The sequence below is a fragment of the Pipistrellus kuhlii genome, unplaced genomic scaffold, assembly GCF_014108245.1.
Source record: "Pipistrellus kuhlii isolate mPipKuh1 unplaced genomic scaffold, mPipKuh1.p scaffold_m20_p_1, whole genome shotgun sequence".
Classification (NCBI taxonomy): domain Eukaryota; kingdom Metazoa; phylum Chordata; class Mammalia; order Chiroptera; family Vespertilionidae; genus Pipistrellus; species Pipistrellus kuhlii.
The window spans coordinates 170,995,211-171,007,831 of NW_023425404.1; the positions used below are offsets into that span (position 1 = coordinate 170,995,211).

The 12,621-nt window shown below is 39.1% G+C and overlaps 1 protein-coding gene across 8 annotated transcripts in view; it reads right to left on the reverse strand.

Annotated features, from left to right (window-relative positions):
• Nucleotides 1-12,621, reverse strand: part of DCUN1D4 (defective in cullin neddylation 1 domain containing 4) — a 70,675-nt gene that overhangs the window by 20,569 nt on the left and 37,485 nt on the right. For 7 of the 8 annotated variants that reach the window (XM_036416665.2, XM_045572733.1, XM_036416637.2 and 4 more), the window contains 2 exons: nt 8,582-8,652; nt 5,249-5,340 (listed from right to left, as the gene is read on the reverse strand). In XM_036416665.2, the coding sequence (XP_036272558.1) occupies nt 5,249-5,340; nt 8,582-8,652 (163 nt within the window). Of the gene's footprint in view, nt 1-5,248; nt 5,341-8,581; nt 8,653-9,025; nt 9,170-12,621 lie in introns of those variants that run through there. The other variant, XM_036416673.1, reaches the window with a different exon arrangement.

The following is a 12,621-nucleotide window of genomic DNA, read 5'->3' on the forward strand; positions in this document are numbered from 1 at the left end:
GCATGTGCAAACAGCCTTCTTCCTAGGGTGGAAGGGAGTTAGAAAGTCCAAAGACGAAAAGAAAACCACTGTAAGTAGACTGGGTAGAGTAAGAGGGGAAGTGGTACAAGATGAGGCTGGAAGGGAGATGGGACCAGACCTGAAGTGTGTCTGGGCCCACATGTTGTTTTTTAATCGAGTCCCTGAACCAATGGAAGCCACCTCCTACCAAGGGAGAGACCAGGATCAGGCTTGCATTTTGAAAAGCTCACTCTGGAAGGAAGGGGGAGAACTGAAAGCCTAATGTGAGATGGAGGGCCAGAATCCAACTGAGGGACAATAGAGGGTAAAAAGAGAGGATACACAAGAAAGCAGTAAGTGGAAGCAGAGCTCACTTTGCATTGGACACTCCACAGTAGTGTGGTTTTATTTATTACCATGTATATAAATAAATAATATCGATAACATGGGATGGGTCAATGCTAACTCCAAAACATATAAGGTCAAGGTCCCTACTCTCCACTGGAAAGGAAAGTTAAGTATCAAAGCCACAGGAAATTGGCCAGATTTTGATCAGTGATTTAGTTCAGTCCTGCTCAATGAGAAGAGGAGCAGCTATTTGTTTCAACAGATTCAAGGACAGGAAGCACTCGTTTAGACAACTGCTACACAGTTAAAAGGAAATAAAGAAGCTCCGAGTCTTTGGGTAGAGCTGCAAGGTAAAATGCCAAGTTCTGCAGCATGCTTGGGAGTGAGTCCAGCACTCTGGCAAAAGATGTCCCTATGTTTCAAAGACCAGAGAGCTTGTCTGGAGTGTACAGTTATATATCTATTAGAGGCCCAGTGCACGAAATTCGTGCATGGCGGGGGAGGGGGGAGCGAGGCCTTTCAGCCCAGCCTGCAGCCTCTCTAATCTGGGACCGCTTGAGGGATGTCCAACCGCCTGTTTAGGCACAATCCCACTGGATGGTTGAATATACCTCTCACAATCCAGGACTGTTGGCTCCCAACTGCCCTCCCCCACAGGCCTGGACCCCCCCCCCCAACTGCCCTCCACTGCTGGCCTGGTCCCCCCAACTGCCCTCCCCTGCAGGCCTGGGTCCCAACTGCCCTCCCCTGCAGCCTGGGTCCCCCCAACTGCCCTCTCCTGCAGGCCTGGGTTCTCCCAACTGCCTTCCCCTTAGGTTTAGGTCCCCCCCAACTGCCCTCCCCTGCAGGCCTGGTCTGCCCCAACTGTCCTCCTCTGCTGGCCTGGTCACCCCTAACTTTCCACAACTGCCCTCCCCTGTGGGCCATCTTGTGGTGGCCATCTTGTGTCCACATGGGGACAGCCATCTTTGACCACATGGGGGTGGCCATCTTGTGTCTTGGTGTGATGGTCAATTTGCATATTACTCTTTCACTAGATAAGATACTATAAAGGATAGCTACCTGGGTTAGAGATGATGCTGTCAACAAAGAATTTAATCTGCTTTAAAAAAGGACTTTGTGAGGCAGACCCTCTGGACCAACCACTGGGAAACAGGCCACTGAGTCGCCAGGTCTGAACCAGAGGTTGCCATCTAGTGGCCACTCAACAAGATCAGCAGAGGTGTCAGCTCTTACAAAGGGCCTGTGAAGAAGCAGGCTTGGAAAGTAAGCAACCAGCAGAGATTTCTCAGGACGCAGCCACATCTTCAATCCTTTCCCCGCGCTTTTCTGTGTACCACGTATAAGAAAACACAGACGTTGCAGAGTGACAGTGCCACACTACTACCAAACAAAACATGCTCATACAGTGGGATCATTTCTTGATGTTCACTGCCACAAACACATTTGGAATAAACATAAATCAAGACAATAATCCTCAAAAGTTTTAAAATCAAAAAGAAGTTCTCCCCCATTGCATGGAAAAGGCCTTCACCCCTTTACTCAGTCAATCCAAAGGTATTTTCCCAACCCACCATCAGTACTATGCAGTTAGCTACCACTCTACCACACTTCATTTTGTTTTTAGCTTAAACATCTCTACAAAACAGCAATTTTCAACCTTTTGCATCTCACGGCACATGTAAACTAATGACTAAAATTCTGTGGCATGCCAAAAATTATTTTTTCCCTCAATCTGACGAAAAAATTAGGTATAATTTTGATTCATTCACAATGGGGAGCTATTGTTGTATTGGTTGTTGCCATTTTTAAATCTGATAATCAAAGGGAAAAGAGGTCAGTGCCACTGACTAAATAGTCAGATATTCCATGTTTTCAAAATTCTTGTGGTACACCGGTTGAAAATTGGTGTTATAAAGCTTAATTCATCAGCAGTAGCCTTAACGCATGTTGGAACAAGGCAATAAATAAACCATCAATTAAAACAAGAGCTGTGCTTCCCTGACTGAGAATGGCCTAGGGAGCCTGAGGACAGACATTCTCTATCAGCTGCTGTCATTTCTTCCCAACCAGAGAGGCCACACCCACAACTCTGTCTAAACAGTATCAAGGAGAGGAGTCAAGGCTAGTTTCTTAGTGTCCAAGTATATGCCACATTTCTTCCCTTTATCTTCCTGGTTTTGGAAATGCTACCAGAGACACCCAGGAAGTGGCTGAACTGATTCACAACTATCTGATTCCAAAACTCATGGGTTATTTCTAGTACACTTCCACTATACAGCAACTATTTTTTTAAAAAAAAGCATTAATATCAAATATATACTAGTATATAGACACTAGTGACTACATATTTTATCATATGCACACTTTAAATCCAGTTTCAGTGCAAACGTTTCCATTTAGAGCATATGAACGACTGGCTTGAGTTTTTTTTGTTTGTTTGTTTTTTTGGCTTCAGTTTTTTTATTTACTGTGTGCACACACCTTACAAATACAGAACTTATTTAAGTTAATTCAAGTAGCATAAAGAGAAATAATGTTATTACTTTTGTCTGAACATTGCTTTGAAGCCCCAACCCTGAATGGGCTTTGTCTTGTTCATGGGTTTTGTTTCCCCAGAACCTAGAATACTGTGCTTGGCACATCACTGTCATTCAAATATTTGCTGAACAAATAATAAGTCTAGGGAGGCTGGAAGGAGGAGGGAGAGGGGTTCTTAAAACATGAAGTTGGTCTATTTTTTAACTACTTACAGATTATTCTGAGTAATTATCTTAACTTCATTGATGAAAAAACCAGTCTCAAGAGTTTCATATCACAAAAAGGAAGCAGATTCCTCAGCACCCTGAGAGGATCAGGCTTGTCACAACGCCCTGCATTTTATAGGAACCCACCTGCTGCCAAGCAGAGTCCTCAACAAAAAGCCTGTTTAGTGCTCCCCACCCCCAACCTGTAGGAAAGCCTCTTGCAGGAACTGCCTATTTCACTTCCCAGGTGGTGAGGCCTTCAAAACACATGGGAAGGCCTGGCATCGTGCAATATTCTTTGTAAAGGCAAATGTACAAAAGAATCTAAAGCTATATATAAAAAAAAATGGATATTATACTCTCTTAAAAGAAATGAACATGGCTGGAGTGGCTCAGTGGTTGAGCATCGACCTATGAACCAGGAGGTCACAGTTCTATTCATAATCAGGGCACATGCCCAGGTTGTGGGCTCAAACCCCAGTGCAGGGGGCAGCTGATCAATGATTCTCTGTCATCATTGATGTTTCTATCTCTCCCTCTCCTTCGCTCTCTGAAATCAATGAAAATATATTTTTATTTAAAAAATAAAAAAGGACAAATGAGCAGCCATCACATACCCTATTCAGAAAGCCACAAAGAAAGGCAGTGAGGAACACAATGAAAGAGTTGAAGGCTTAAAATCATAAGGAGCAGTTTGCCAACATGACAACACAATTTTAGAGATTTCAGAGACTTAACCCTAAAATACTAGAATATTCTGAGAGGAAAGTGTATTTGTAAAAAGGTGATTTGGCTTTTACCTAAAACTTATTTGCCATCTGCCAACAGTTGTTAGAAGAAGAATATGACTTCAGAATCAGAAGTATTGGATTTTCTTCCCATCTCTGCCACTTACTTTCACAAATCACATATTCCCTCTGAGCCTCAGTTTCCTTATTTATAAAGTGCAAAAGGCTCAAGTCTGATCTGTCACCGTAGCCATGGGAAAACAGTGATAAGGCTTCATAAACTACTTAAGTGCAATGCTAATAAGCATTATTATCAATAATAAATGGGCAATGACACTAAAAGTTGACAAAAATTCCAAAGTTACTTAAAACCACTTCAACTCCAATTTTAATCTAATAAAAATTGAAGTCTTATTCCCAGTTAAAGTGAAAAGGAAAAGTTATTCCAAGTACTCTAGATCACAGCTATGCATCTTCCAACCATTTGAAATGTTTATTAGTCATCCACCTCAACTGTGTCCTTCAATGTATAACGTAGAATAACAATTTGTTTTCTTGAATGAAACTCTCAGCAAACACACACACACATACATCCACTGACACACCACACACAAATACACATAAGCACAAAGGGAACACATAAAACCACTGATTTTTTTCTTATTCTGGGTCAGATAACAGAATCTTTATTATTACTACTTTTTAATCACTAGAGTAATGAAGTTCCAATTTTGCCCTAAGCTAACCCAGAATATATAAAATAGAAGATATCAAACATTTTCACTTATAAGTTACACTCTTCTCATCTTTTTCTCACTAACTATAAACCAGATTCTAATAAGCCTTTGCTGTTTAAGCTCTACCCCTGGGCTGTTCAATCCAGGAGCCACTAGACACATATGGCTACCGAGCACTTGAAATGCAGCTAATGCGAATCGAGATGTATCCTTAATGTAAAATACACATCACATTTTGAAGATTTACTATGGAAAAAAAAAAGAATGTAAAATAGCTCATTGATTTTTAAACTATTTATTACATGCTAGAATAATAATTTGGGTTAAATAAAATGTATTAAAATTAATTTTATCTGTTTCTTTTTACACATTTCTAATGTTGCTATTGGGAAATTTTTCATTACATATTGGTTCACATATACAAGAAAAGGCTAGTCTATTTCCTACTGGGTACAGCTGCTCTAGAAGAATACAAAAATAAATAATATATACTCACATAAAAACTTTAATTGCTAAAATTCAACCACAAAGCCCTCCTCATCACATAAAAATGACCCATGGCCCCAGTAGAAGTCTGCCTAGATCAGCTGGCCTTCATCCAGTCACCCAACCCAGGCTCCCTGAGATCTCAGGGAACAGGCTGCATCTTGGGAGAATAGCGACCCCCCAGTACAGACTTAGGACTTACTGTAGAGAAGTCATTCCTTTTAACCATTCCTGTAGAGTAAAATAACCCATATTTTGTGCATCCAATTTCCAAGCTAGGACAAGCATAACTACCTGTTTAAAAAAGAAAAGAAAGAAAGCCCAATTAAATCAGAACAACAGACCTCAGCAATTAAATACATTAACATCTCACTAAATGCTTCTGTTCATGGTAGTTTAGTCACTGAAATATGAGCAGAGTAACTTCAAAAATGAGTTATAGATTGGCAAACATCTAGAAGTTTGACAATTCAGTCTGCTGATAAGGGTTTGGAGAAACACAAACTCTTATGATGCATGCTGGTGAAAGTGTAAAGAGATTAACCTTCTCAGAGGGCAATTTTGCAGTGCCTATCAAAACTAAAACCAGTAACTGACTCGGCAATTCCATCTATGGAAAGTTATCTTGTAGATATACCTGCACATACACATTAATGTGTACATTCAATAATGCTGACCACAAGTACTATTGTAGAAGCAGAAGATTGTAAACAAACATTTATAAATAAGGGACTAGTTACTGCATGCTTCTTTGCTAAACACATTCCACATAAAGGAATACTATGCCCCATTATAACAAAGTAGAGCTATGGGTACAAATAGGGGACAATTCTAAGATTTATTAAATGAAAAGAGCAAGGTGCAGAGCAGAGTGAAAAAATAAAAAGGTGGGTGTTAGGACACACACCTGAGACACAGACAGTGGAGCCGTATCACAAATACATGTTTGTAAATTCAACTGTACAGACTGGGGAATTATTTTAAAGTAGCCCAGTGGCCCACATCAATAGCACTATGCCTGGACGGAGCCCAGGAGGAGAAGCGGAGCCCAGTCTTTTCTGGGGGGCACCATATACTAGAAAACATATCAAACAGCTGTACTACGATGGCAGGATTAAGTGTACTTTTTCTGTTTAAAATTTCCTTTCATCACATATTAATTAAATCAGTACATATCAATTTTTAAAGTCACTAGGTGTTTTAGATTTTGAAAATCTAGATTACTAAGTAGATTATGAGGACTGATTAGGAAGCCAATGCTTCTACATTATTATGTACATCCTCACAAAATGATTGGTAAATAGGTTAAAAATAGTAGCTTAAGAGAACAATGGGCTATTTAGGAGTATTTCCCCCAAAAGAAAAAGTTATATGTCCTTTAAAATATTTACACATTAGAGGATTTTCTCCTCCTCTCTTGAACTAACCCACATTTTTAAATTCAAATTTGGTATGTTCTCAGTATCTATATTCAATCCTCTATTAGAAAGATTTTTTTAAATTCCACATAAACATGTTAAAATGGTGACGGCACAAGAACACAGACAGTACACATGACATGTGTCTAAACTGCCAAAGTACACGTTCGCCATGGGGATTTCTTTACACAAAACAGACCTCTTCTTTTAACAGCTAATAAGAAAGCTAACTACTTAAAGGATCTTGCTGTTACCTTAGTAAATGAAAGTAGGCATGAATTTTACAACCTGCTTAAACTCTATAAGCTATAAAATATCAGGCAAGGTGAGAGTTTTATGTACTTTAAGGTGCTTACTCATTGATGCAAATGGCGTTTTAAAAAATATTTTTGCCATAGGGTAGACTGAGGGAATAACATTTTTCAAATGTTAATATTTCTGAAATTGTAATGTATCCCCAATTAAATGGCATGTCTGTGCTTATTTAGCAATTTTTTCTTTCTTAGTGATGATACAACTTATATAACTTCTATTAGTAGCATCTTAGAATTGAAGTACAATGATAAGTACTTTAAAATATTCTAAATTCAGTCTGTCAGTCTTCAATGTACATGATTCAACATTTCAAGACTGTTTTCACAGAAAGAGAGCTAAAGGATCACTTCCGCCCCAAAAGGAGTGATAGAGCAGCTCTCTTACTGAGTACCGGTACTTGGAGGGGAGGGACTTGGAGAGCTGAGGACCCCTTTTCAGTCAGAACCAACATCAGCGCTCCCTCACACCCTAACAGGCCTTTCCACCTCTGAGTACAAATGCTCACACAATCCCTCTAACACATGCAGCCTGACCCCAGCCTCCTAACCTCCTCCCGCTGGCCCTGCTGCCCATTCCTCCGATCAGACAGGGACTGATGTCCTCTGGTGGAATCTCTGTAGCCCCTCTCCAGCCCAGCTCACTCAGACTGTTCGAAAAACACGCTGCCCGCCTCAACCCAGCTCTCATCAGGACATGTCCTTCTTCAAGTCGGAGAATGTTACTTTCTATGTCTGAGTGTCTATGGACCAGATCAGGCAAAATACTACTGACCCAGTTGTCCCTAAACCTTTATGCCAAGCTGAATAATTTATCTAGACACCTGAACTCGATCACATTAAATTTTAAAATACAAGACAAAAATCCATGTAATAAAGTTAACAGCATTCCAAAGGCTCTTTAGAAAATTGAAAATGTTATTAGCGGGTGGGGAGAAGAAAAGCACAGAAATGGTAAGGATAAAAAAAGAAAAGTTTTAATAAAAAAGTGTGAAGTCTCAATTCCTAGTTTTCTTTAAGAGCATGATATACATGCAAGGGCACCAGATATCCTGCAAATAGTCTGAATGAAGGGGATGATCTTGAGATCACTTTCAGGCCATAAATTCATTTAGAATCTAAGGCATATTTGTTAAAATTGGAGGCTAATTAATCTTCAACTGCACAGTTAATGATCCAGGCCATTTGTATGAGCACAATTTTTCATTTTAGTATAAGAGAGTAGATGTGGGAACAGGAAAAAATATTCAACAATAACATGGTCATAAAAATTAGGCAAAAATAAGCATATAAAATAAATTCTAATTAAACTTTTAAAAGGAAGTACTTAGGGCCTTTACACTAAAAAGCAATCATTTCTGAGGTAAATTAAAATGGAAGTGAAAGACCTATGAAAACTTCTTGATAATTACAACCTATTCAAAACCCTTATTCAAAGTCCTAGATAAACTACAATAGGCTGGGACAACTATGGAGGGAGACAAGGGGACACATGTTGGGCCTCGGTCCCCGAGCTGATCTGTCACTGTAGGTACACATGCCCACACCACTTTTTAAAAATCTAGTTAAACTACCTTGTTACTGTATCTTTTAGATATAAGAAATTAAACGTGAGAGAGAAAAATAACTGTACACTATACCAACAAAAAATTTCACTTACAAATCAAATTAGAATTGAAATCTAGTTCTTAGATTGCTTCACAAAAACCAACACACCATTACTTTTTTATTGTTGCTTTATTTGTCAAGGGACAAAAGACTTAAGAAAAAAAAACCGACTGATTCGATTTAATAAGTTAGACTTACATTTTCTGGTTCAACACCAATGTCTTCACAAAATTTCTCCATGCCTTCAGGACCTACAACATCATCAGTACCTGTGGGGAAATGCAATCTTATATAAATTAAATCTAACCATGTGCACTAGTACTATGATAGTATCAATATTATATTGTCAAAATATTTACTACCCAAGTAAACTAAAATCAAATAACAATTAAGGGCTAGAATTCCTTTCTGAAGAAAGAAATCATCAAGGATAAATTGAAAAATATTCTGGCATATCTTTAAAGGATTCTACTCTGCACAATCATTTAAGTCAAATCACTGCCATGTCCCCATATGGACATATGATAGACATAATTTATGTGTAAAGATAAGGTTACCTGCAAAGTCACTAATAACCCCCTACTTGTCAAGTGTAATAGATGTAACAGTCCATCTTTATGTTGCTGGACTTTTCTGTGATACCTGACCATGTCACAAAACTTGTCTCTTCCCACCACTTCTGGAAGTGCCCTCTCTCATCTGATTTTGCCCCCTCTCCTCCTTGGCTTCTTTATGGATTGGGTCCTTTGCTTCTCCCAACTTGTTAAATATGATATGCAGAGTTCCATTCTTTTTTTTTTTTTTTTTTTTTAATATATTTTATTGATTTTGTACAGAGAGGAAGGGAGAGAGATAGAAAGCCAGAAACATCGATGAGAGAGTCATCGATCAGCTGCCTCTTGCACACCCGCTACTGGGGATGAGCCCGCAACCAAGGTACATGCCCTTGACCAGAATCGAACCCGGGACCCTTCAGTCCCCAAGCCGACGCTCTATCCATTGAGCCAAACCGGTCTCGGCCAGAGTTCCATTCTTAAAACTTTCCTAATTCATTCTATATGCTCTCCCTAGGAAATTTCAACCTATCTGAGGTTTCAGGTACTACTACCAAGATCTCTTTCTAGCCACACTTTCCCCCTGACTTTTGGGCTGTCTACATCATCTTCTCTTTAACTAACATAACTAAACTCATCTTCTGCCCCAAACTCCTCCTCCTGCATTTCACATTTTCTACCACCACCTCACTGAGCCCATCATCTCTCCAGGCCAAGCCTGCTTATCCTCCTGTATTCTATCTCAGCTGGTAACACCACCAGAAATAGAAACCTGGGAGTCATGCTGGATCCTTCCCTTACACACTTTCTGCAGCCAATCAATATTCAAAATCTTTCCTTCCAAATAAGTCTTAATTGGACCCATCCTGCACTGACCTATTCAGGCTCTATCCTTTCACTGTTACCCCAACAGTCTCTTCAGGATCACCCTAATTCCAAAGCCTTGTCCCCCTCTAAAACTTTTTCTAATAATTATTTTTCTCCTTTTATTTTAGATATTTTTCTATGTATTCCCAACTTTCTTAATTTGATTGTTAGAGGAAAAGTTATTGTATCAAATAAAAGTTTACTTATTTATTTTTTGCTCTATTATCATATAAACAGAAGACAAAAATCTCATTTAAAAGTGAAAGCAAAAAATTAAAATATTTAAAAAGGAAAAGTTTCCCTTCTAATCCCTCCGTACTCTCCAGAAACAACCATTTATTTAAAAAATCCCTTTAAGAATCCTTCCCAAACCAAGTTTCTACATACATCTTTATTTGCTGTTTCTAAATTTGTCCCGGCAATTCTCTTTGGCTTTCCAGGTATACAATAATTTAATAATTTCACCTCCAAGAAATAATCATCTTTGTCTCCTCCTTTGCAATATTTATGCCCCTTCTTTCTTTCTCTTACCTAACAGTATTATGTAGTAACTTACAAAACAATGGCAAATAACATTTCTTATCTCATTCTTGACTCAAATGTGAATCCAGTGAGCATTTTTATCATTTGATACCTTGCTAAGCTTTAGGTTTGAGAACCTAAATGCACACATTCATGTACATGTTATACCAAGAAGACATTAATTAATATGTTCACACGGAAAAATGTTCAAATAGAAAAAGACTGAGTAAAATACAGCCTTCTCCCTGTCCTTGTTAGTTAGGTGTGATTCTCCCAGACCTGTCTGTTATATGTTCAGGTATGTGCAAATACACAATAAAATGCAGTTTTAAATTTATCTATACACCTGGGTTCATGGTATATCTATAAATTCTACATCTTCCTTTTTTCGTTAAGTAGGTCTGATAATCTTCCTGTGAGAGTACCTATGCATTTACTTTGTTCTTGTTAGCAGACACACTGTATGTAATATGTCTATGTGTGTATGTCCATAATTCTACTACTATAAAAATACTTAGGCTGTAAGGTTAAAGAATAAGTATTCTCACAAGGAAATAGCCATCTGTCCCTATTTGCTAAGAGGTTTTATTTTTAGGAAAAGATGCCTTTTTGTTATTTGCCAATAGGACTCACTGAAGGTGGCTGCAAAGAGCTAAAAATAAAGAGTTACTTTTTAATTCTTTTTAAGTCTCTTTGGTTTCCATTTTTGTTGATTTAATAAAAAGCTCTTTCACTGTAACCTATTCTTGAGCCTGGCCAGCCCATGCCTGTGCCCTAGGGCCTGGGAGTCTCCAGGCTGCTGTCCACCTCTTGTCCCCTCCTAACTGGTTACTGCCCCCACTCGGTCAATACTCATTACAAAGATGATGCTTCTTAGTTTGTCCTTTTGCCACACTAGAAAATGAGCACAGTGCTTCTGTTCACTGCACCCCGAGTCTGGCACATGGCAAGCCCTCAAAGAAAGGTCCGCTGATGTACACTGTGCAGGAATGTTAATTATCCATGCTCTTCCTTTTCCCACATTTTATGCAATGCCATTATTGTGTTAATTATATACATTTGCACTGTGTGTTTTGAAAGAGCAACACGTTTTCAACAGTAAGATTTGCAATGGCATGGTTTGCCAAAAGTAATTATTTTATCCTAAAAAAACCTAAAATATAGCTTGTCAATTAACAATAAAAAGCTACTCATAATCCTGCTATCTAAAAGAACTTCTTCTTTCATCTCATTAATCTTTCTCATGAACTTACTTAGATCTATCTGTAATCACATTGTTCATTGTGATTATTGTTATATTTATACTGAATTATCAATTCCCTTGCAGAATTGAGCAATCGCATTCTAACAAATATGCCACTGACTAACACAAAGTGAGTTGGAAGTGGAGTTTGAGGAAGATGGTTTAAAAAACCATTATATCTAAAATAAGCCTTGGAATGCCCAGGAGACAGACACTGGAGATATATTTCCAAGGCAGACATACTAACAATAATCTAGAAAAAAGTGGTCCTCCCACTTTCCCTCCCATTTTAAAGAGATTTAGTCCACATCCTAGAACGTGCTGGGGTTAACTGGCCAGGCAGGAGCTTGAGAGCAGGGCTCAAGCTGCAGACGCCATGGACAGCATCAGCAAGGTGAGGCGTGAAACAGACAGCTCAGGAAAGAACAGAAGGTCCATCCATGCGAACCAGCTGCATACCAAGGCCCCCGCTGCCCCTCCACTCCTCTCCAGAGTAAAGCACAGGAGTCAGCCCAAACCAGCTGGTGGCTCCTAGTGAGAGTGTACACACCACAGGAGGGAAAGCCCTCCTCATACAGATGGCCTCCCACAGACTCACTCTGCAGCACAACCAGTAAGTCATCCTTGAATAATACTGACCTATAGTTTTTACTCATGTAGTTGGGATTTTAAAAGGGAAAAAGATGCCACTTGAAGCTTTTAAATTAGTCCCAATTTCAAACCATTTTCCCTACTGATAAGATACAGAAAAAGAAGGAAAAGGAGGGAGGCAGATGTAAAAATAGAGCTAGCCAACCCCCCCCCCCCCCAAACTCCTTTTGAATGGACTACCAGGAACCAGCCAGCCATGATCTCAGGGAACCTAAAGAATGTTGCTTAAGCTTTATCCCAAATGTCATCTTTCTGGGCCAGAGAAAAGCAAACAAGAAGGAAAACTGTAGCCTGCTCGCTCTCTTTTTAAGTATAAGAGAGTAATTTTTTAAAGAAAACAGAAGTGGGGCTTATACTATGGAAATGTCTATGTGTGTATGTTCATATGGAAATATTTGTGC